The sequence below is a fragment of the Podarcis bocagei genome (assembly GCF_964188305.1).
Source record: "Podarcis bocagei genome assembly, chromosome: 14".
In the NCBI taxonomy this organism is placed as follows: Eukaryota; Metazoa; Chordata; class Lepidosauria; order Squamata; family Lacertidae; genus Podarcis; species Podarcis bocagei.
Window position 1 is genome coordinate 39,398,963 of NC_138139.1, and position 20,366 is coordinate 39,419,328.

The 20,366-nt window shown below is 45.7% G+C and overlaps 2 protein-coding genes across 2 annotated transcripts in view; one reads left to right on the forward strand and one right to left on the reverse strand.

Moving 5' to 3' along the window:
- Positions 1–20,366, reverse strand: part of IFT140 (intraflagellar transport 140) — an 88,287-nt gene that overhangs the window by 2,032 nt on the left and 65,889 nt on the right. The window contains exons 19-29 of the mRNA XM_081169828.1: positions 10,257–10,434; positions 8,347–8,537; positions 7,778–7,873; positions 7,066–7,198; positions 6,763–6,906; positions 5,514–5,642; positions 4,455–4,637; positions 3,270–3,476; positions 2,469–2,681; positions 2,224–2,390; positions 1,552–1,693 (exon numbers count right to left, since the gene is read on the reverse strand). Coding sequence (XP_081025954.1) covers positions 1,552–1,693; positions 2,224–2,390; positions 2,469–2,681; positions 3,270–3,476; positions 4,455–4,637; positions 5,514–5,642; positions 6,763–6,906; positions 7,066–7,198; positions 7,778–7,873; positions 8,347–8,537; positions 10,257–10,434 — 1,783 coding nt within the window. The remainder of the gene's footprint in view (positions 1–1,551; positions 1,694–2,223; positions 2,391–2,468; positions 2,682–3,269; positions 3,477–4,454; positions 4,638–5,513; positions 5,643–6,762; positions 6,907–7,065; positions 7,199–7,777; positions 7,874–8,346; positions 8,538–10,256; positions 10,435–20,366) is intronic.
- The window catches only part of TMEM204 (transmembrane protein 204), a 39,704-nt gene continuing 37,023 nt past the window's right edge, over positions 17,686–20,366 (forward strand). Inside the window, exon 1 of the mRNA XM_081169934.1 lies at positions 17,686–18,833. Within this exon, the coding sequence (XP_081026060.1) occupies positions 18,554–18,833 (280 nt within the window). The 5' untranslated portion in view covers positions 17,686–18,553. The remainder of the gene's footprint in view (positions 18,834–20,366) is intronic.

A 20,366-nucleotide genomic window follows, 5' to 3' on the forward strand; every position in this document is an offset into this window, starting at 1 on the left:
AGTTGGGAAACCTGGCATTAGATGGCTAATAGTCTGGCAGGATCTGTCTGCAGAACAGATTTGCTGCCAGGCAGTGTCTTTTAATGCAGCCCATTTTTTGCTTGAATTCCACGTGACTAGAGAGCACCTGGCTGTTCCAGAGCAGCAGTTCCTTTTGCCCACAGCCAGTAATTCTGCCTTCCCTATTTTACACTAGGTCATGTTGACACTTCCTGCTCTTAGCAAATGAATCATTGCATCTCCAGATGGTTCAACACAATTGTTTCCTCTGCTTGTCTGTGGCTCCCCCCTTCCTCCCTGCACACCAGGTGTTGGTAAGAGCAAAGAAATATCCCCTGATGATAATGCTTATAAATTATATTTGGAACTGCCACCTCCTGCCATCCAACTATATAATAATCTTATACAGGACTGGTTTAGACATTACACTTCTAGTGAGTTATTTTTCATTTGTGCTTCTGAGAGCTGACCTATACATTCCTAAAAGAATCATTGGAGTAAGTGGAAGATCTGCATGCCTGAATATTCCCCATTCTCACAGGTAGAAAACTAGTACTTCAGGGAAGGGCTGCTCCCTGACATTCTAGCTCTCTGTGTGTAAAGGTAAAGGGACCCCTGACCATTAGGTCCAGTTGTGATTGACTCTGGGGTTGCGGCGCTCATCTCACTTTATTGGCCGAGGGAGCTAGCATTTGTCCGCAGACAGCTTCTGGGTCATGTGGCCAGCATGACTAAGCTGCTTCTGGCGAACCAGAGCAGCACAAAGAAACACCGTTCACCTTCCCGCTGGAGCGGTACCTATTTATCTACTTGCACTTTGACGTGCTTTCAAACTGCTAGGTTGGCAGGAGCAGGGACCAAGCAACGGGAGCTCACCGCGTCGCAGGGATTCGAACCGCTGATTGGCAAGTTCTAGGCTCTGTGGTTTAACCCACAGCGCCACCCGCGTCCCTTCTCTGTGTGTAAAGGTAAAGGTACCCCTGCCCGTACGGGCCAGTCTTGCCAGACTCTAGGGTTGTGTGCCCATCTCACTCAAGAGGCCGGGGGCCAGCGCTGTCCAAAGACACTTCCGGGTCACGTGGCCAGCGTGACATCGCTGCTCTGGCGAACCAGAGCCGCACACGGAAACACCGTTTACCTTCCCGCTTGTAAGCGGTCCCTATTTATCTACTTGCACCTGGGGGTGCTTTCGAACTGCTAGGTTGGCAGGCGCTGGGACCGAACGACGGGAGCGCACCCCGCCGCAGGGATTCGAACCGCCGACCTTTCGATCGGCAAGCCCTAGGTGCTGAGGCTTTTACCCACAGCGCCACCTGCGTCCCATATCCACCTGCGTCCCATATCCCATATCCACCTGCGTCTCTGTGTGTAGGGAGTTCTAAAAATACATGCAAGAAAGAATTCAATTATCACCACATATTATCTGTGGTGATACAATCTCATGAGAACAATACTATGTGTGGTGCTGAATATTTTGAATGGGTCTGCCCATGTCTTATCAAGGAGGCTTGTCTCTACTGAAAGACCCCTGAAAGAGCCTAGACCACTCACCATCTGGAATTCTTGGACCTGTAGGTGGTGTTCTACCAGGAAGCTGAGAACATCTCCCAGGCGGATGGCGCTGTCGATGTCTGGCTCACCCAGGAGTAGCTCACACTGCCTTACTGCCTCCTTGGGATCCTCTGAATAAAGCCTAGGAAGGGGAAACATCAGACACTAAGCGCTATGGGAGAAAAGCTTTTGTTACATCATTAGCCTCTCAGTGGAAAAACTGTTTGATGCCTATCAGGTATAGAAATCTAAATACATGCATGCTCCAAGCAGTAGTATTTCCTTTCTCCCTGAATATTTTAGCAGGGACTAAGGAAAGAGCAGAAAACATAGATTGCAGGCAAGTTGAAGCGCCAAGAAGCACACAAGTTTCCATCCCCACTCACAGACACCAGAGTTTTCATCATACACTGCCAAGACTCTGCCCCCACCCTTCTGTTCTTCACCAGGAATAAGAGCAGGGTTGTGTACAGTTCCGATTGGCTGGCTGCTGTGTCAATCGCAAAGCCAGCCTGAAGCAGACATAGTGGGAGAGGGAACCATCCCGAGTGTCCAGCTTATCATTCACCATCTCTTTCTGACTGAGCCTCCTGAACTGCAAAGTTCAGGATGCTTTTGACAAAGAATGTGCAGCATCCCCAATGCACAAAAGTCTTAGCTGTTTCCTCTCACCTCCGGGCCTGAATGAATCTCTTCACCAGGGCCATCTTGCTGTGGAGGAGTGCAAGTTTGCTCTCCTGCTCAACGGGGCTGTGTGTCTTCGCCTTTGATAAGCATTTGTACGCCTCGGTTAGGGCTCCCAGTGCCTTCTCATAGTTCTGGTACTCATCCACCTCCACCTGCAGAGAAAGTAAATGGGATGAACTTCACTTTCTCTTGTGCAACCCAAGCTCTGTGTCTGAGGAACACCTACGCACCTGAGCACAAGCATCGTAGAAACCAGATAAGAGGTCAAGAGCCCTCCCTTTGGTGTAAAAGCTGATGATGTTCTTCATAATCTCCGGATCCTTGCGCCAGTCCAGGGACTGGAGATAGTTGGCAGCCATGATGTAAATCTCTCTCTGTCTGGAGACACCAGCAAAGAAGACAATCTTCTCTGTGTCTCCCGATTTGAGCAGGGCTCTCATTGCCTGCAAATGAAGGGGCAGAGTTGGTGAGGCTTGCATTTGTCTGTCGCAAACAGCAGCAGCAAGCCAGGCAGAGCTAGGAAAGAAAGACCTGCAGAATTGCATGTTTCAGTCCAAAGTTTAGACCCCACAAAAAAATCCCATCCCCATACTCTTAGGCTGAAGACAATCAGTACATAGGGTTTTTATCAGTGATAACTAGCACCTTAAATCAAGATAAGCTAACAGGAAGCAAGTGCAGAAGATCAAGGACTGGGAGTAATATGTTCCTGCCACCTCATTCCTAAGGTGACAGACTGCAACATTCTGAATTATACTGTACATTACAGAAAACAAAAAAAGCATGGGTGACAGGGAGGAGAGGTTGTCCAAGCTCCAGGTTCAGAGGTGGTAACATTTGCTGGAGAACAACAGGCCTCTCTCCTTGCCCAGCTTGTGGGCTTCCCAAAGGCATCTTCCTAGGTCCTTCTCTGGTAACTTCACCAGCCGAAGTTAATAAAAGGTGCCCTTGGCCAACAGGGCTCAGACTTCCAGAAACTTTTTACTAGCATCAGCTCCTGCCAGCAGCCACAGCAGTGCGGCACAACTTGCCTTCAGCTTGTTCCCCGACTGCGTGTACTTCTTAGTGGCCATGTGGTAATTGCCCTGCCGCATGCAGCAATCGGCAATTTGCTCCAGAAGTTCCCGTCGCAAGTCCTCTGGAACCTCTTTGGAGTCCTTTGAAATGGTCATCTTCTCAGCCATCTCCTCGGTGATGGTCAGATTCTGTGTCAGACAAAGCTGGAGAGCATCGTGGTACTGCAAGAGAGAACAGAGTAAGATCTTGCAAGGTGAGTGGAGGTGAAGAGGGAGGGAAGGAAGGAGGACAATACAACTTGCCAAGCCCAAGCCCTAGGATGAGAGCATCTTTTGAAGAGCACTTTCTAACTCTGAGGCTGAGCTCTTTTTTTTTGGAATGTGCAGTGCTTCAAATGTAATTCCTAGCAACACAATGGAAAATAAGACATCATGGAAAGAGTAACCAAAACCAAGCCATTACCAGCTTCAGGGTGTTAGGGCCAAAAAGAAACATGATAGGAATGCACCAAGGCTCAATGCCGGGGGGGGGGGGGAGTGGAGAGAGGGAGGGAGATGGGAGTCAGATAAACTGTTTTAGCCACAAAATGGGCACTGCACACTATCCTATATCATGACATCAAAGGTCAATGGTCATCAACCTTGGGTCCTCTGACATTGTTGGATTCTCCCAGCCAGTCAGGGATGATGGGAGCTGCAGTCCAGCAAGATCTGGGGAACCAAAGTTGAATAGCACTGTTCTAGGCAACTTGCAATCTGAAGGGGTGTTCAGAAGTTTACTCAACAATTATGAGTTTCCACCTGGCACTTTTTGGACACCTTTTGGGTCCTCAATCTCTTCCCTAAGAAAATGGAAGACAATTATTTCCTCTGCCCAGCTACACAAGGCATTCAAAGTGATTCTGTTCTGTGTTATTGTGACAGGATTCAAGGCTTAAAAGGGTAGTTATCAATATATGATCCCAATAAATTTCTAATGTCATGCCCCCAAAGAGTAAAGACCCTCCGCAATCCTATTATACTTGAACCGTTCTGCTTGCCAAACAAAGTTTTGCCCAAAGACCATGCAAAGCTCTAGTCCAGAGGAGATTTTGAGAATGTTTCCTAAAAATTGTGGTTTACGGATTGCAAGGTCAAGAACTGAGAGCATAGAGGACAAGGTTGTCATTTGCTGAATGAAATGTCATATATACAGGTTACCTTTTTGGCAGCTAGCAAGAGTTCAACTGCCTTCTCATACTGGGCATGTTCAATGAAGAAGTCAGAGCAACGAGCCAGCAGGGCTGGGTCCGACTTCTCGTCCAAATCGTCAGCAATGAGCTGCAGGGCTCCAAACTGCTCTGTGGCAAAGGCTAGCTCCAGAGCCTTGGACAAATGTCCTGCCTGTCAAAGGAGACACGAGACTTTAGCTTCCAGATTTTTGTTATTCTTTATAATCCACTTTTCAGAAAGATTTCTTCACAGCACGGTAAACACAAATATATGCATACCGAGCATACAACAATATAAAGACAAGGTGCTTGGACTGGTCAGGGCAACTGCTAAGTATGTCTCTGTTCTTGCCTCCCTGTGAGATGGGGTGGTGCCTGTCTGCTTGAAGGAAGCAGTACTAAAACCACTCCTCAAGAATCCATCCCTGGATTAAGTAACTACCAGGCAGTTGCTAATCTCCCCTCCTTCGGCAAGGTTCTTGAGTGGATGGTTGCACACCAGAGCCAGGCGCTCTTGCAGGAAATTGATTTTCTAGATCCATTGCAATCAGGGGTTAGGCCCAGTTTTGGCACATAAAACTGCTTTGGTATTATGTCCTCTGTTGGGAGAGGCACAGGGGAAATGTGTCTTTGTTAACTGTCCTCAACCTTTTAAACATGTTTGTGGGAGGGAAATTATTGGTTTGTTTTTGTTTTATTACTTACTTTGTGTTCTCATTTTGTATTTTTATGATGTGAACTGCCCTGTGATCTTGAAGTGCAGTACACAAGTTTAATGAACAACACCACCACACAGTTTTAAAACAGCCATAATCACACAGTGCGACTATGAAAACAGCATATAACTGGAATTAAAACAGCACCACAAAGCCACACACACATATATATGAAAACACATGTTTTCAAGGCCCACTTAAAAATGAGCAAGTCCACACGGCCACTGCAGTACAGAAGCCTGCCGATCAGGCACCAGGAAAGAATTATGCCTCCCACAGTAGTATTCATTTGATTTGAGAAAGGGTCTTTCCACAGAGACGGAAGTGCTTACCTTGTGATACAGCATCACTGCCCTGTCCATTTGTTCCCCCTTCCCTTCATAATAGCGGGCTGCTTCTATCATGTCTTCTGGTGAGCTGAGGAGAGCCAGGTTCATCAGCTGGTCATCCAGATTGTTCTCCTACTCCAAAAATATTTACTGTATTAGTTATGGTTGGACCTCCCACGAGGCACACTGAGGCAACCGCCTTAGGCAACTGATGCTGAGGGATGGCAGCAGCAACAGTGCCTAGGTGTTCCTCCAGAGTTTCCAGCCACTGTCAAATGTTGCCACTTGGCCTCTCCTGGGTCCCTTAATCTGACTTTATAATCTCTGGCACAATGAAGGATGCTATCCTATCACCAGTGCTGAAGTAAGAATCAACTGCTAGGCCAGCTGGCTTCTGGCAATGTAACTGGGGAGGTGCCATCTTGCCCTTCACCTCAGGCAGCCGGTTATGACCTCCCTTCTCTGGGTTCCATTGCTAATGTCCACAGTTAAAACTGAGAATACAAGATGAAAACCAGAAACCAAAGCATCTCATAGTTTCCAATGTTATGCAGTTCCTTTGAACTGAACAATTAAATTGCTTGTTTACTATCTTAATTTCCATGTATTCGGAGTTCTAAAGAGCCAGGCAGTTAAGAAATTTTAAATAATATTTATTCATTCCATTGCTAGCTTTATTATGTGAAAGGAACCCACAGAGGTTCCCGGGTGGTCTCCTTTCTAGGCATTGACTTGCCCCAGGACTGTTTAGCTTCAAGCAAGTGCCTTCAGACCAGACCCAGGAAATAATAGCAGCAGCTCTATCAGTTTTAGCTCACGCAGATAGAATTCATTTGCGAGGAGACAAAGCACCCTTGTAACCCCTTTGGTGCAAAGGATACATACATCTTCCTTCCAAGTTGTACCTCCACTGCCGGAAAATTGCCTTTGTTCACTACACAAACCTCAAACTTGGAAAAAGGCGATTCTCTGGCCTGCTGGCACTACTGATACTTTAATCAAAAAAGTATGGAAGAATGTTGATGACATCACATTTCCATGACGTCTCTCTAGAATCCTCAGGTTGAATGTGCTGAATAGCATCCACAACACAGGGACAATAACAACTAGCAGGGATTTGTGCTTGAGAGTCTCTATACGTTTTTTGGCCCTTGTGGCTGGCTTTCCCCATTATCGCCACAGCTGTGAGTCAAAGGGCTCTTTACGGTTTCATTTGGAAACTGATGTGATGGTGTGTGAATGCTGCGTGTACCTTGCACAACCGAATAGCGTTGTTAAATGCTTGTGCTCTGGTGTAGAAGTGCACAGCCTGGCTGATGTCATCATTGCTCTCATAATGACGGGCGACATGATATGAAGCTGCCCAGTTCCCTGTTGCATTTGCTATTTCCGCTGCCTGAAATGAAAGGAGGGAGAAGAAAAACCATTATTTTACTTAAAGCATCAAATGGCTGCCAGTGCTAGAGAACTCACAGAAAGGAAGCTTAATAGTACTGAAAGAATGTATATACTGCCTTTCCTTTCTAGATGGAATAGTGAAGTGGTTCAAGCTTACCTTCTGGGTGTTACCTAGGAAACAGTGAATACGGACCATGGAAAAATAATCCTGAGCCAGTTCGTAGTATTTTAAAGCCGCATCCATGTCTGCTTGACCTTCCAGATACTGGGCCCACCACTTCCACAAGCCTCTGGAAAACGGAGAAAGGATGACTCAATTAATTGATTAAACAGTGTGCCCTACTAGATGCAGAACACAACACAGCTAGAGCTTTGCAATAAAAGAAGTGCTATGGCTTCTGCACAGAGGGTGCACAATCTAGATGTGAGGGGTGGAGATGTCAGAGTCTGAAAATGAGCCCCGAGGATGCTTCACCCAAGATATAGCCACTCTAGAATGCCAATGCAATAAGGCTGACCAAGTACAAGTGACTTATGATCACAGCCACTGAAACAGAAGCCACTGGCATCTCATGTGGCATGAGAGATCATTGGAGGTTTTTAAGCAGAGGCTGGATGGCCATCTGTCATGGATGCTTTAGCTGAGATTCCTGCATTACATGGGGTTGGACTAAATGACCCCCGAGTTACATGGGGTTGGACTAAATGACCCCCCGACAGCAGGCTGGGAAGGAGATGGCAGAACTACCAGAAGATCTTTGGCCAGCAAATAAGACAAGAATGATCTTGCCCTCTCTACTGCAGTCACAGGGCAACTGGCAGCTGGAGCAGAGTTCAGTCTGGCATGGAGAGATCACACAAACACTCACTTGTCTTTCATCTTGTTGACGTAAGACTCCAAGGCCTGTAGATCTTCTGAAAGCATTCGAGGAACCTCAAACTTGTGCGTCTCTGACTTCTCATAGCTGTGCAGGAAAACAGCAGGTTTTCATTAGGTTTTCAGGGCCTAGATAGGGGCACAGGACTGGGAACGTGGCACTGCTATGCACTGTCCTACTGCGTCGACGGCAAGAACACAAAACAGGCGTATTAACTGAAAAAGTTGGCTGCTAGGTGTTCGTATGCCAACAAAACCATACCACAACTAGGAATAGGATGCTGATGTAGCTCGGACAGCTCTAACACCAATCCTTTGCAGACACCCATAGGACTGGAGGTTGCATCCAAAACGGTCATTTCCCCCTCCAATCCTCTTCCCTGGAGCACCATTGTGCACCCTCAAAATTGGCTTAAGAGGATTTGGGGTATCCACCAGAGCAGGGGGTTTTTTTGGGGGGTGCAAGGAGAGGAGAAGAATGGGAAGTCCTGTTGTGTGAGCTAAGCCCTCTGTGCACAGAGTTGGATGCAACTTTGGGTTGGGACTCTACTTAATACTTACTAGGTCAGTGCAAGATTGCGCTCGGCTATGGCTTCCAGGTGCTTTGCATAACTGTAGTAGGTGGTGCGCAGGTGGACGCGGTCGTGAACCTCGGCTACTTCTATGGCTTTGTCCCACTGATCTGAGGCCTGGTAGAACTTGTTCAAAAGGTCATAGCGCTTGCACTGCTTATACAGTTGCTCAGCATCTTCCTGGAATGGAGATCAGACAGCTAAAGAATGAAGAGTGCTTTGGGAATAATGCAATTTTTATATGCATGCGCATATACTTTGTACAAAAAAGAAAACGGGAATACAAAAGACAAAAATGCAACAATGAGAAATCAATTAAACAAAATCTGGATACGCAAGAGGTGAGTGATTCAGAATGACAAAAGTAAAAAGTGCATTGCGCAAACAATATAATAATTATCTGATGAAAAGCAAACTAATGTGGGTGATAAAAAAAGAAAAGGAGTATTTGGCCAATAAAAACGTAAGTGATAAGGAACAATAAGTCCACTAATCATTATCCAAAGTGTTTAGTATAAAATAATACATTTAGTTATGTGTCTTTTTTGAATTTCTAAGTTAAAAAATGGGAATGACAATGTTGCAATTCTGAGCATTATGAACTCCCCTGATATTTAGAAGAATGAAAGGAAGTAAAGTTTCAAATAAATAAATATGATATGGTACCCACACCATAAGTGATGAAAAGTACTCAAGTAGCCGACCCGACCCCCCAAAAAAATCTATAATGCAGCTGAACAAGTGAGCTGTCACTTGTAAATCACTAATAATTTTTATATTGTGTTTCTCATGAACTGCGGGCATGTTGAGAGAGCAAAAAATACTGATCATATTTTTGCCATTTTCATTTTCCAGTTGGATGGTCCAGGCCCAGGCAGAGGAAAGGAGTTTGTCACGCTTCAGATTGCTCTCTGGTGTACAACAAACGTATTCCTTGTGATTCAGTTGGAGTGTGATGGAAATGACCTATTTTTTCAAACTGTGTTAAACCTAGAAATAATGAGAGAGTTTTGCAATGCTGCCCTAAGAAGATTGGACTAAATGTATACATAAAAAAATAAGAGCAATAATGTGAAATTTTGAGATAGGCAACAACGCACTTCCAATATTGAGTAGTAGCAAGGGTTAATTAAAAGAGGAATTTGAAGAACTAATTGAGCCCACAAAGCCCAGAATAGAAGCATTATGACTGAGACAGGATGTTTAAATAAAAATAAGGAAAACGCTAAGCAATCCGACCTCTAGGTCACTTGGTGAGGGAGGCGGCCTCCGCATGCTCCAGCCCAACAGGCTGAAAAAGTCTTGGCAATCTCTGAAGCAGTAGAAATAAATGGAGGCTTGGGAAATGCTGCCACACTAGAGCAAACCTTGGACTTTTAGCAAAGTGTGAAAACTACGCAGCCTTAGATGTTGGCTCATGAATTTGGGTGGGTGTGGGTGAAGTTATCAGACAAAGATCAAAGCAACATAGACAGGACACAGCAAGTGTGGAGGAAGAGAGTGGGCAGCATTTGCTCTCAGCTGTCAAATAGAGCTTCTCTTCCAAAGGCAAGTTTAAAGTCTACTTTTGGTATTAAACAAGGGGTGGCTAATGGATTTTAAGCTGGACGGTCACATTTGCTGTTGACCAATTACCCGAGGGCTGCATGCCAGCGGAAGGTCAGGGGAAAGCAAAGCGGGTGCAAGAGGTCCCAATCTGCTTTAACTGCGCAGCCTGAGTTTCCCAGAATGACACAGAATCCTGCCCCAAAATAGTGGCAGTCTGGAAGCGCCTTTAGTCATCTTTTCAAAGTGCCTGTTTTTTCCCTGCTCCGACACAATTTGGGAACCGTTCATGCTCTCCAAATGGCTTAATATGAAATGAAAGAGGGTTGCTTTGAAAAAAGACACCTGACCTACCAGCATACCCAGCTGAATTGCCAACATGGCTACTCTGGCTTCCAGCTCTGGCTCTTGCTCAGCCTCCCGCAGTGCCTTGGCTCCTCTAGCATGGCCCATATTCCCCAGGCAAACTCTGGCAACATCCAGCCTTTGTGTCTTCACACACATGCGGGCCATGTTCTCCCAGACGGATTCACTGCAGGAAACAAGAAGGGGTGAGGTGCTGAGAGTTGCATTTTGCAAAGGAGGAACCAATCTTGGGAAGACACCGTGGCAGCTGAACATGCCCTCATACAATACAATTACAATACATACACACTTGGATTAAACAGTAGAAGATTCCCAAAATATTGTAAAGGCCTACGGAAGCATGGCATGAGAATCTTGCCATAAACCCACACTAGAAAGAGGGAGGTGGGGAAGGAAAGTATGGCTGGCCTTAAAGCAAGGCAGAGTATGTTGAGTCTTAGGGGAGGGAGCGCTGGGTTAAGTGCTGTCCTGTTGGAAATGTGAGAGCTACCTAACCTTTGAATTTAGGTTTTTAAAATACATTTTTGCCAAGGCATACCAGTAAGGGGGGTGGGCTGTGAAATGAGTGATTCCTACAATTTCTATACTTATTTCTGGAATTTCCTGCTTAATTCTCACCTTGCCCATCTTAGTGAAAAATGGCTAAAGCTGGCCATCCTGTTTGCTTAACAAGTGGGTGAAAGACTTTGATAGCAAGCAATTATCTGAACCAAGGCACCTCTGCCTTTAAATCACCTTAGCATTGTGTGGATGGATCATTCTGAGGAGCTGAGTATTCTGTACTTAGCAACTAAATTTGCGTGTGTTAATCTTTTAAGTCAGATGTGGGTGAACTCAGAATATGCCTAAATGCCTTTCAGCTGGGGGCTGGGATCAGTCTTTTTCCAAAGTCACTGAAGCTAATCATGGAGGGTCTCATGTTATATGGAAGTTATGTCAATCCTATGCAATGATCTACAGAGATAAACCATATCATAAATTCAGATTAACGCACACCTCCTTACAGCATCCCCTCCCCAGGCTTGTGCAGTGGCAATGGAGGGGGCTTCAGCTCCCCCCAATATTTTTTTGCAGGGTGCAGGGCCACCCCCTGCTGCCGGCAGGCGCCCTCCACATGTCCGAGCCACAGCCTCTCCCCGGCAGCCCAGAAGCCAGGAGGCGGCTTGGACAAGCGTGGAGGGCGATCTCCACGCTTGCTCATACCAGCCGCAGCTCAGCATCCTGGCTCTGGCTGTGGCTGGGCCGTGCAAGCACAGAGCCCTCCGTGCATGCCAGGGTGCATCACATGCCAGCGCCCCCTCAATGTGGGGGGCAAGTTGGTGCCCCTGGCTTCAAGCTGGACTGTTGCAGCAACAGTGTGACCATGCCTCCACCTAAAGTTAAGTACCTTTGCCTGATGGAGTGCATGCAAGTAACCTGCAACTTCTCCTACACAGACGTTGTTGCTGCGTCTGCCTCTTCAAGCCCCTCCTGGTCCTTGGAGACAGTGGCAGAGAGGATGGAAGGGATTCTACTGGCCCAGTCCTCTCAGGAACAGTCTGCTCCTGGCATGTCCTGCACCTCCTTCCCTGTCTCCGACTGCTTGGCCTCTTCCCCTCCTTCAGCCACAGCTCCTGCCTCATGGGAGGCACAGAACCCCACAAATTGTTGACCCCTTCTCCTGGATCAGTCTCAGAGCCCCCTGCCTCTGCCACACACACCTCGGAGCCCTGCCATCCCTGACACTAGATGGCATTTTGATTGAATCAAGTTGGCAGACTGAAACATCACTTTGGCATGATTTTGCCTGTTTTTTGACGTTGCTTTGACCGCCACTTGAGATATCATTGCCAAACTAGGCATGAGGGTTCCCAAGGTTGGGGCGAGGGTCATCTTTTTATGTTTGGGTGCCAGACACCATTTTGAATCAAAAAGTGTATTGCAAAATTCAAAGGATAATTGTATTGCAGTCTCTGCATTCATCCAGGGAAGTAAATCAAGTTGGTTCACTAAAAATGCAGACTGATCCTTAAGCATCTCTGCTCTTCAGAAAACGCAATTAAGATGGCAACCTAAAGGAATTAGAAGGAATGTTAATGGACAGAAGGCACAGACCTATAATCTTTTAAAATGTCTCATGGAATCTCCCTCTTGAAGGCTGCTTCTTTTTGTCAGTGCAGTCTATCAAAGGCCGCTTCTTTTCCTGCTGAATATTAAGCTCAGCACCCCAAACAAAACAGAGCAAAAGTCAAATAACAACCAACTCAGCCCCCCACAGCAGACTCTGAGAATTTCCTGAGTTTATCTTTGGAATGCTACCTCACATCTGCACTTCATCAGCTAGAGCAAGAGGTCCTAACAAAGACCAGATGCGGCAAGAGGAGAAGTGATGGATTACAATATTTCTTCCCTCATTTAAAGGGGCACATCCTCAGTTTTCCACCTGTAAAATGGGAGCGCAAGCTGCCTGCTTCATAGAGTTGTGAGGATAAAAGCAAAACATACATTTTAAAAGTGTTATGAAATTATACATTTAATTATAACAATTCCAAACTCGGATGTTTTCTTGTCATTTGCTCTCCCCCCCCACACTTTATTTGTATATCATTCATTCAAATCAAAAGGACAGAGCATCAACTAGAAGAAGTGATGTGGGACAATTCTGCTGAAAACAGAAACTGAAGTGAAAATTGATGATGTTTGATTATTTGTCCCATGTCCAGAATGAAAATAAAACCAGCAAAAACAGCCAATATTGCTAAGGTTGCTGCTTTTAGCCCACAAATGATACATAATTGATTATGTTTTCTCCTATTTAAACTATGTTTCATTTGCATTGAAACGGGGTGGAATAACATAAGGCAACATAATCTATGTCATTAAGGGATGCAGGTGGCACTGTGGTCTAAACCACAGAGTTTAGGACTTGCTTATCAGAAGGTCAGTGGTTCGAATCCCCGCGACGGAGTGAGCTCCCGTTGCTCGGTCCCAGCTCCTGCCAACCTAGCAGTTCGAAAGCACGTCAAAATGCAAGTAGATAAATAGATACTGAAGGGACCCTGTCCCTTCAATACCGCTCCAGCGGGAAGGTAAACGGCGTTTCTGTGCGCTGCTCTGGTTCACCAGAAGCGGCTTAGTCATGCTGGCCACATGACCTGTACGCCAGCTCCCTCGGCCAATAAAGCGAGATGAGTGCCACAACTCCAGAGTCGGCCACGACTGGACCTAATGGTCAGGGGTCCCTTTACCTTTTAATCTATGTCATTAATTAACTAAATTACAGAACTTTTGCCATAGCAAAGAGCATGACAAATAATATGGATTTTGGAGGGAAATGAACTGCAGTGGAATGGAAACAGTGCTGCATGTAAAAAAAACAAAGGGTGGAATGGAAAATGATGCCTTCTTACATTCCTACCTAGAAGTATAGGATATATTGCACCTTGTTCACAAAATCTCTCACTGATGTGATTGAGATGCTTTTCAGATTGGCAAGTGGACTAAAGACTGAAAAAAGGGGCATCCTGAATTACCTTGCGGAACAGCAACTCTCATCAGGCTTAAAAGTTATCTAAAACTGAGAACATTGCAGTACTTTAGTGACATATACAAAGTATGTAAAAATGGACAATCAACTTCACCACTAGATGTGGGAACTAAAGAATATGACCTAATTTTGCAAGGGCTATGATTGAGCATCCTTCAACTGTCCAACAGAACATATGCAGTTGTCTTATGCCAAGTCAGGCCATTGGTCCACCCAGATATACCACTGAGCTACAGCCCTTCTTGTTATGGACCTTGCAAGAGAAAAACACCTACTCAATAGAAGGCAGCAATGCCATGTTAACACTGCGAAAGTCACTTCCCATTGAATTAAAATAAATGGGGATAGCTTTGCTGCGGGTGGGGGAAGGAGAAAATTTATCTTTTGTAGTACAAATATGCTCCAACAGATTAGTGCACAGCCTCCAATGGCACAGAACAGCGTAATATTAAAGTGGGGGGAGAGACAACTGGCAACTGGTGGGGGATTAAAAAATGATAGGGGTAAAGGGGGGTGGTGACATGCCTGACAGTGATGACACTCAGCCACACTGACAGAAGTAGGAAGCCAAGGACTGCCATTTACCAGCAAGCTGGGTTAGTGACTTGAATGGTAATAAAACACTGATTCTCCATGCAATAGGAGCACGTGATGGGCTGGCTTTGTCTGGGTGACAGCTGCAAACAACTCCACAAACCCCAGGAAAACCACAGTATACGTAAATGCCTGATGACTAATTTCAGCGTTCTCATTGGAAAAAAGCAGCAACACAACACTAAATGTGAAGAACCCTAATGTGGAACAGTACAAACAACTTTGTCCCCTCTACCCAGCCCCACCTGCTTCCCTCCCCAGGAGGAGACAGGAACCAGAGAAGGAAAAGTATCATCCTGTCAGGTCCCCATCAGGATGGGAGCCATACTGAAGAACTATATAACTGAAATGGACCTCAAGATTTCCTGAGTTAAAAAAACACACCGTAGGCCGGGGCCAGGAAGAGGGCAAAGCACTATTCCCAGCTGGCTCACACTTCTCCCTCCCGCTTCCACTTTCAGAAGTAGAAACAGAAGGATGCCCAAGTCCCCAGAAGCACCTTCCGCTCTGGGTTCCTCTACGGTTTGCTTCAAGCACACAAATGACAGCTGGAAATTATATGGAAGGGCCACTGTACAGCTTACTTCCATTTCTGGTGCATGTCGCCAAACTCCTGCCGTACACTGGCTTCAGTCAACTTAACAGGGTGAAGTTTCTGCACGATACCTATAACAACAGGTAATAATTCCCTTAGGTTCTGCATTTGGGAAAAGCCAGGTCTTATAATGGGTTTATTTGCTGTTCACCCATGTATTTTAGCATTGCAGGAGCAAAAGCAAAGCAGATACCAAGTTATATTGGTTTTAGCTATAATGACATCCTGCAGAGAATCCTCATAGCTGTAGTTTGGTGCGGGTGCAGATCTCTGTTACAGATCGCAAACGAGGCAGAATTTGCTGATGAAACAAATGACAGTTAAACCAATTCAGTTCTGTTGTGCAGTAAAGGTAAAGGTACCCCTGCCCGTACGGGCCAGTTGTGACCGACTCTAGGGTTACGCGCTCATCTCGCTCAAGAGGCTGGGAGCCGGCGATGTCCGAAGACACTTCCGGGTCACGTGGCCAGCGTGACGAAGCTGCAACTGGAGAGCCAGCACCAGTGCCACACACGGAAACGCCGTTTACTTTCCCGCTATAAAGCGGTACCTATTTATCTACTTGCACTTAGGGGTGCTTTCGAACTGCTAGGTGGGCAGGAGCTGGGACCGAACGACGGGAGCTCACCCCGTCACGGGGATTCGAACCGCTGACCTTACGATCAGCAAGTCCTAGGCACTGAGGTTTTACCCACAGTGCCACCCACGTCCCCCTTCTGTTGCGCAGACATCACCCCTTTTCCAGTCCATTCTACCATCTACATATGTATGATTATTTTTTATAAAAGAAAAAGATGGATATAAGCATGTGTTGTTTCCCAAAGAGAGCCAAGAACATCTGCAACTTGGGCTTAAAAAGATGTAATCATCACACATGTTTGGATTTAGTGCACAACACAAAAATTATGCAAAAAAGGAAGAAAGACAGAGGGTTGTATCCAATGCTAGTCCTACTATTGAAATTAATGGACATACCTAACTTAGTTTCATTAATTTCAGTAGGCCTACTCTGAGAATAACTGAGACAGCTACAACCTTGAATATTCAAAAACTAAAAAAAAGCAAAACACATACTGATTTCAAGCTACAGTTACCTTCTAGTCTTATTTTAACATTCTTGTAGTTTGGTGGGGGGTGGGGGAGGCAGGTCTGTGACCCTCCAGATATTGCTCCAGATCTCCCACGGATCTCAAACCCTTGGTAAATTAAGAACTTTCCCTGCATGTGAAAACAGGCTCTGGTAAATTGAGCAGACAAGACCAACATTGTGCCCAATGGTAAAGAAGGTGGTTACTGCATGTGCTATAGAGGAAAGTTAGGGGCAGATGGGGCTTATCAACCTGGGAAGGTAGCCCATCTGGAAGAAACACTTTGATTCTAAACGTCCGCTGCCTTGAGGGATTATCTTCAGGAGAAGAGAAGGCTAAGGAGTAAACCCTACACAAATCCAGAGTGGAGTCCCTAAGATGGACCTTGTACACAACCTTCCAGCAACTCCTGCAGTCCAGCTGATGTCAAATGTATTGCTGTACTTTCCTCTGGACCACATGAGAGATGCCAAGAAGTGGGTATTGTTGTCTGGGCAGCCTGGGACCTCCACACACACTGCCTAGGCTTGCACTCCAAGAAGGTCACTTTGGTGCTGTTAAGGCGGCATTTTGATTTCACCCCTGTAAATGTACTCCATTGTCTCTTGAGACTGATGAATGCCATCATCTCTAAACATTAAGCCATGCTGGCTAGGGACGATGGGAGTTGGAGTCCAGCAGTATCTGGAGGGCAACAGATTGTCCACCACTGATTTAATGTTACCACTATATTAGGAACTGTGTATAGAAATATGATATGAATGAGGAGCACTAGTTGCACCTTTATTTATTTATTGCTCCAATTGCCAGGTTGTTGTTTTTTACTGGATACTTCTGCCACTGTTTGATATTATTCATATACATTTCTGCTTTTATTCTTTTTACATCTGCTGTCTGTTTTTACAAGCATTTTACTGCTTTTTACTATAGTTTTATTTTGATTGAATACTTTCAGGTCATTAGCTGTTTTCAATTTTTTATGTGAAAGGCATATTTTAAAGTAAAATTAGCTTTTGCAAATAAAGGCAAGAGCTGTAGTAAAACACACACACACACACACACACACACACACACACACACACGGGGAAAGAGTTGCTTGACTGTCTTTAGCACTCATCAACATGACCAATTTTGTCCTGCAAATGGAATTACTCTCATAAAGTGCACATCAGCATGATGTGATGCTAAATTTGTCTTTGGAAGACAGATACTGCAAGAGAAACTCCCAAGTGACAATTTCCCCTCACATACTTTTGGTTATTTTTCCTGTCAGTAAGCAAATTGTTTTTAAAAAAATAAATCTCCAAACTTCTTGCTTTCATTGCCAGGATCTGAGAGTTTGATTTTTAATTTTGCTTGGGAAGAGGCCCAGATAACTCTAGTCCCTGAAAAGCCTTGATTTTCCCAGTCGGGTTTCATAATTGGCTCAAGCCCCAACAGCTGAATCTGGCACATAAAAGGACCTGTAAAACTAATCCTACTAACACAATATCACTGAACTGGTTACATTTTTCTGGGAAGCAAAGGAAGAGAGAGGGAGGAGAATACTGGAATGAGGGGGGAGGCTTATGGGGGGAGGGCAGGGGAGAGAGAGAGAGATTGGAACTTTAGAAGTCTCCCTTAGTCTTTTTCCTTTCAGGAAACACATCCTGTTCACATCTGACTGCTGTGGCAGTGGCTCTGTTTGCTGCAGCCGGCTACGCCCTGAGGCTCACCAAAAACAGCCACAAAAACAACCATTTCCTCTCCATTGAGAGATAGGAGGAAAAAACTTCCTTGCAGCAGAGGTTCTGCTATCCTGCTTCTACCTCACACAGCCCTGACATTCGCAGAAGAACAGGGGCAGCAGAACAGATTTCCTCGGAATACACTAGCTTTCCAGGGCTCCTTGGGGAATAAGTGTTGAATTTTTCCTCAGAATTTGTCTTGGTGTTAAGAATGAATTTCTACTGCGTCTGTGGGATGCTCTGAGTTTGGGGCAGCTGTGAAACGATTTAAGAGCTCTTGCTGCCTAACTCCTATGCAGATCTTAGTCTCCTCTCACAGCTGTGTTCCAGAAGGTTGAGGCACCCGGCACCGTTTGCAGGCATTTTAGCCTCTACTGTCCAAGAACGCAGCACTTCCTACATCAACATTTCGCAAGTTGGTTCCAGAAAGAATGCACCTCATCTTTCAGCTCTTCACCAGCTTGGCTCTGCTCAAAGTGCAGGAAGGTGGATAAGGCACCACTTGGGAAGACAGAACTCTGGAAGCCTCGCTTCTGCTCGTTATATGGATTGCCCCTCTCTGCCTAGTTGCTCTTTGTGCAATCAGAAACCCCCCAGGAGCTGACTTTGAGAATGAATGGTGATGTTCTCTAGCCATTCATAACTTCATCCTGCGCCTGCCTCCCATCTGCAGCCCCAATTAAATGTACTGCAGCTGATCGGGACTCTTGGATCTTCTACAAAGAGAGGCTGCCAGCGGTTGATGACAGTCAGATATGACTGTCCAGAAGCTGGTAGCCACAGCTGTGTTGGTAGCTCTGGTCTCACTTATTCTCAACAACGCCGCTGCCTTTACCCCCAACTGGGTGTATCAGACCTTGGAGGATGGGCGAAAGCGCAGTGTGGGGCTGTGGAAGATGTGCTGGCTGGCAGAGAAGGGAAGAGGAGGTGCAGGCACAGGTGCCAGGCATGGGCAAGGGGCAGAGCGTGAATGTGAATCCTTGGGCTGGGGTTCGGAGCCAGCTGGGTTCCAGGAATCTCGTAGCACTGTCAAACGTAAGTCTTGATTTTCGTCACCACTGTCTATCTTGTGTTATGTAGAGAGCACCTCTCGAGTCAGGTGTCAGCACTTGACACATGGGAAGACCTGACTTTGAAGCACTTGCCATCTCATGGCTCAACCAGAAAAGGGCTGCACACCTCAGAGAGGTTGTGGATTTCCAGCATCTCTTGAGTCTGAGCCCCAGTAAGTAAAAAAGAAACTAGAAGAGAGGGGGAAATAGAAAGCAAGTTTGGGTCATGACAATTGCACACCTGGTCTCTAGCAGGAGGCGCAAACTGGAAGTTTTGAGACACCATAAAAGTCAAACTCAAGTCTGAAACCAGGCCAAAGTGTGCACTTTTGTGGACAGGCACAACCCCAATGGGATGAGAAGCTCTCATTTGTGTCTTTGCTGTTAAATGGTTCATCTAGACCTTGCTGGTATACAATGAAGAAATAGCATAGGTAAAATTATAGCACAGAGGCAAGGAAGAAATACAGACCTGCAGACCCCGTGCTCAACCTTGAGTTAGAAATAAGGCCTCAGCAATGCCCAAAACAGGATTGAAGACTTCCTGCCAAAGTGGCATACATTTTCCCCTGTTGAGGAAGCTAAGAAGGATGGGAAAGCAATTTTAGGCAGAAGCCTGATGTAAGGGAAAGGGTTAAGCAGCCCCATCCTGTGCCCAGGTCTCATGTTGCAGATTACAGCCTCCCTAGTTGCACCTTATTTTATTTTATTTTTAAAAAAGTAAAGAGAAAAGCTACACATGACTTAGTGTCATGCGTGGTTTTACCCTTTGTTGTGTGATTTCCAGCTCACTAGGTGGCAATACTTTGCTAGGTGTGGAGAGGGACAGTAGGCATTCAGGGATGGTGGCAGGATGATATGACCAATTAAAATGCAGCATGCGAACCGGATACTGGGGCTGAGCCCCATGCTCCCAAATATTGAGGGGGCTGAAGCCCCCTCTGCCCCATATACTCAGCGCCACTGTGCCATTTGATGCTTTTCACTTGCGATGTCAAGGAAGGCACCTGGGATCTCCTGCATGAAAAGCATGTGTCTACAGCCTCTTTCAAATAGCCTTCTCCAAACTCAGAAGGGGGATTCAGAATGGCTTGAGAAAATGTACTTCTCAGAAGCTGCTCTCTAACTCAGCTTCCTTGAGGTGCATCCAGGCTGTCAGTATTTTGTGGGAGGGATCCAAGCGCATACCTGGAAATTTAGGTTTGTGCAATTGAAAGCGATTGTAGTGTTTTGTTGCCCTAGTGCAAACTGCCTTTTTGCTGTTCAGAAGATGACTTGAAAATACACTGAAAAGTGTGAGATGAAAGAATGATTAACAGGATGATGTGTAAACGCTCCACAAGCAAATCAGGATGAATGTTCATTTTCATATAACTCCCCGCAAAGAAATCAGAATGAATGTTGAGTAAATATCAGATATTTCCAAACCTCCTTGTAAGCTTAGTATCAGCAAATCAGGATAAACCTGCAATAAACAGTTCATCTGGACACACCCTTATCTCAGGCAGGAGTGGGC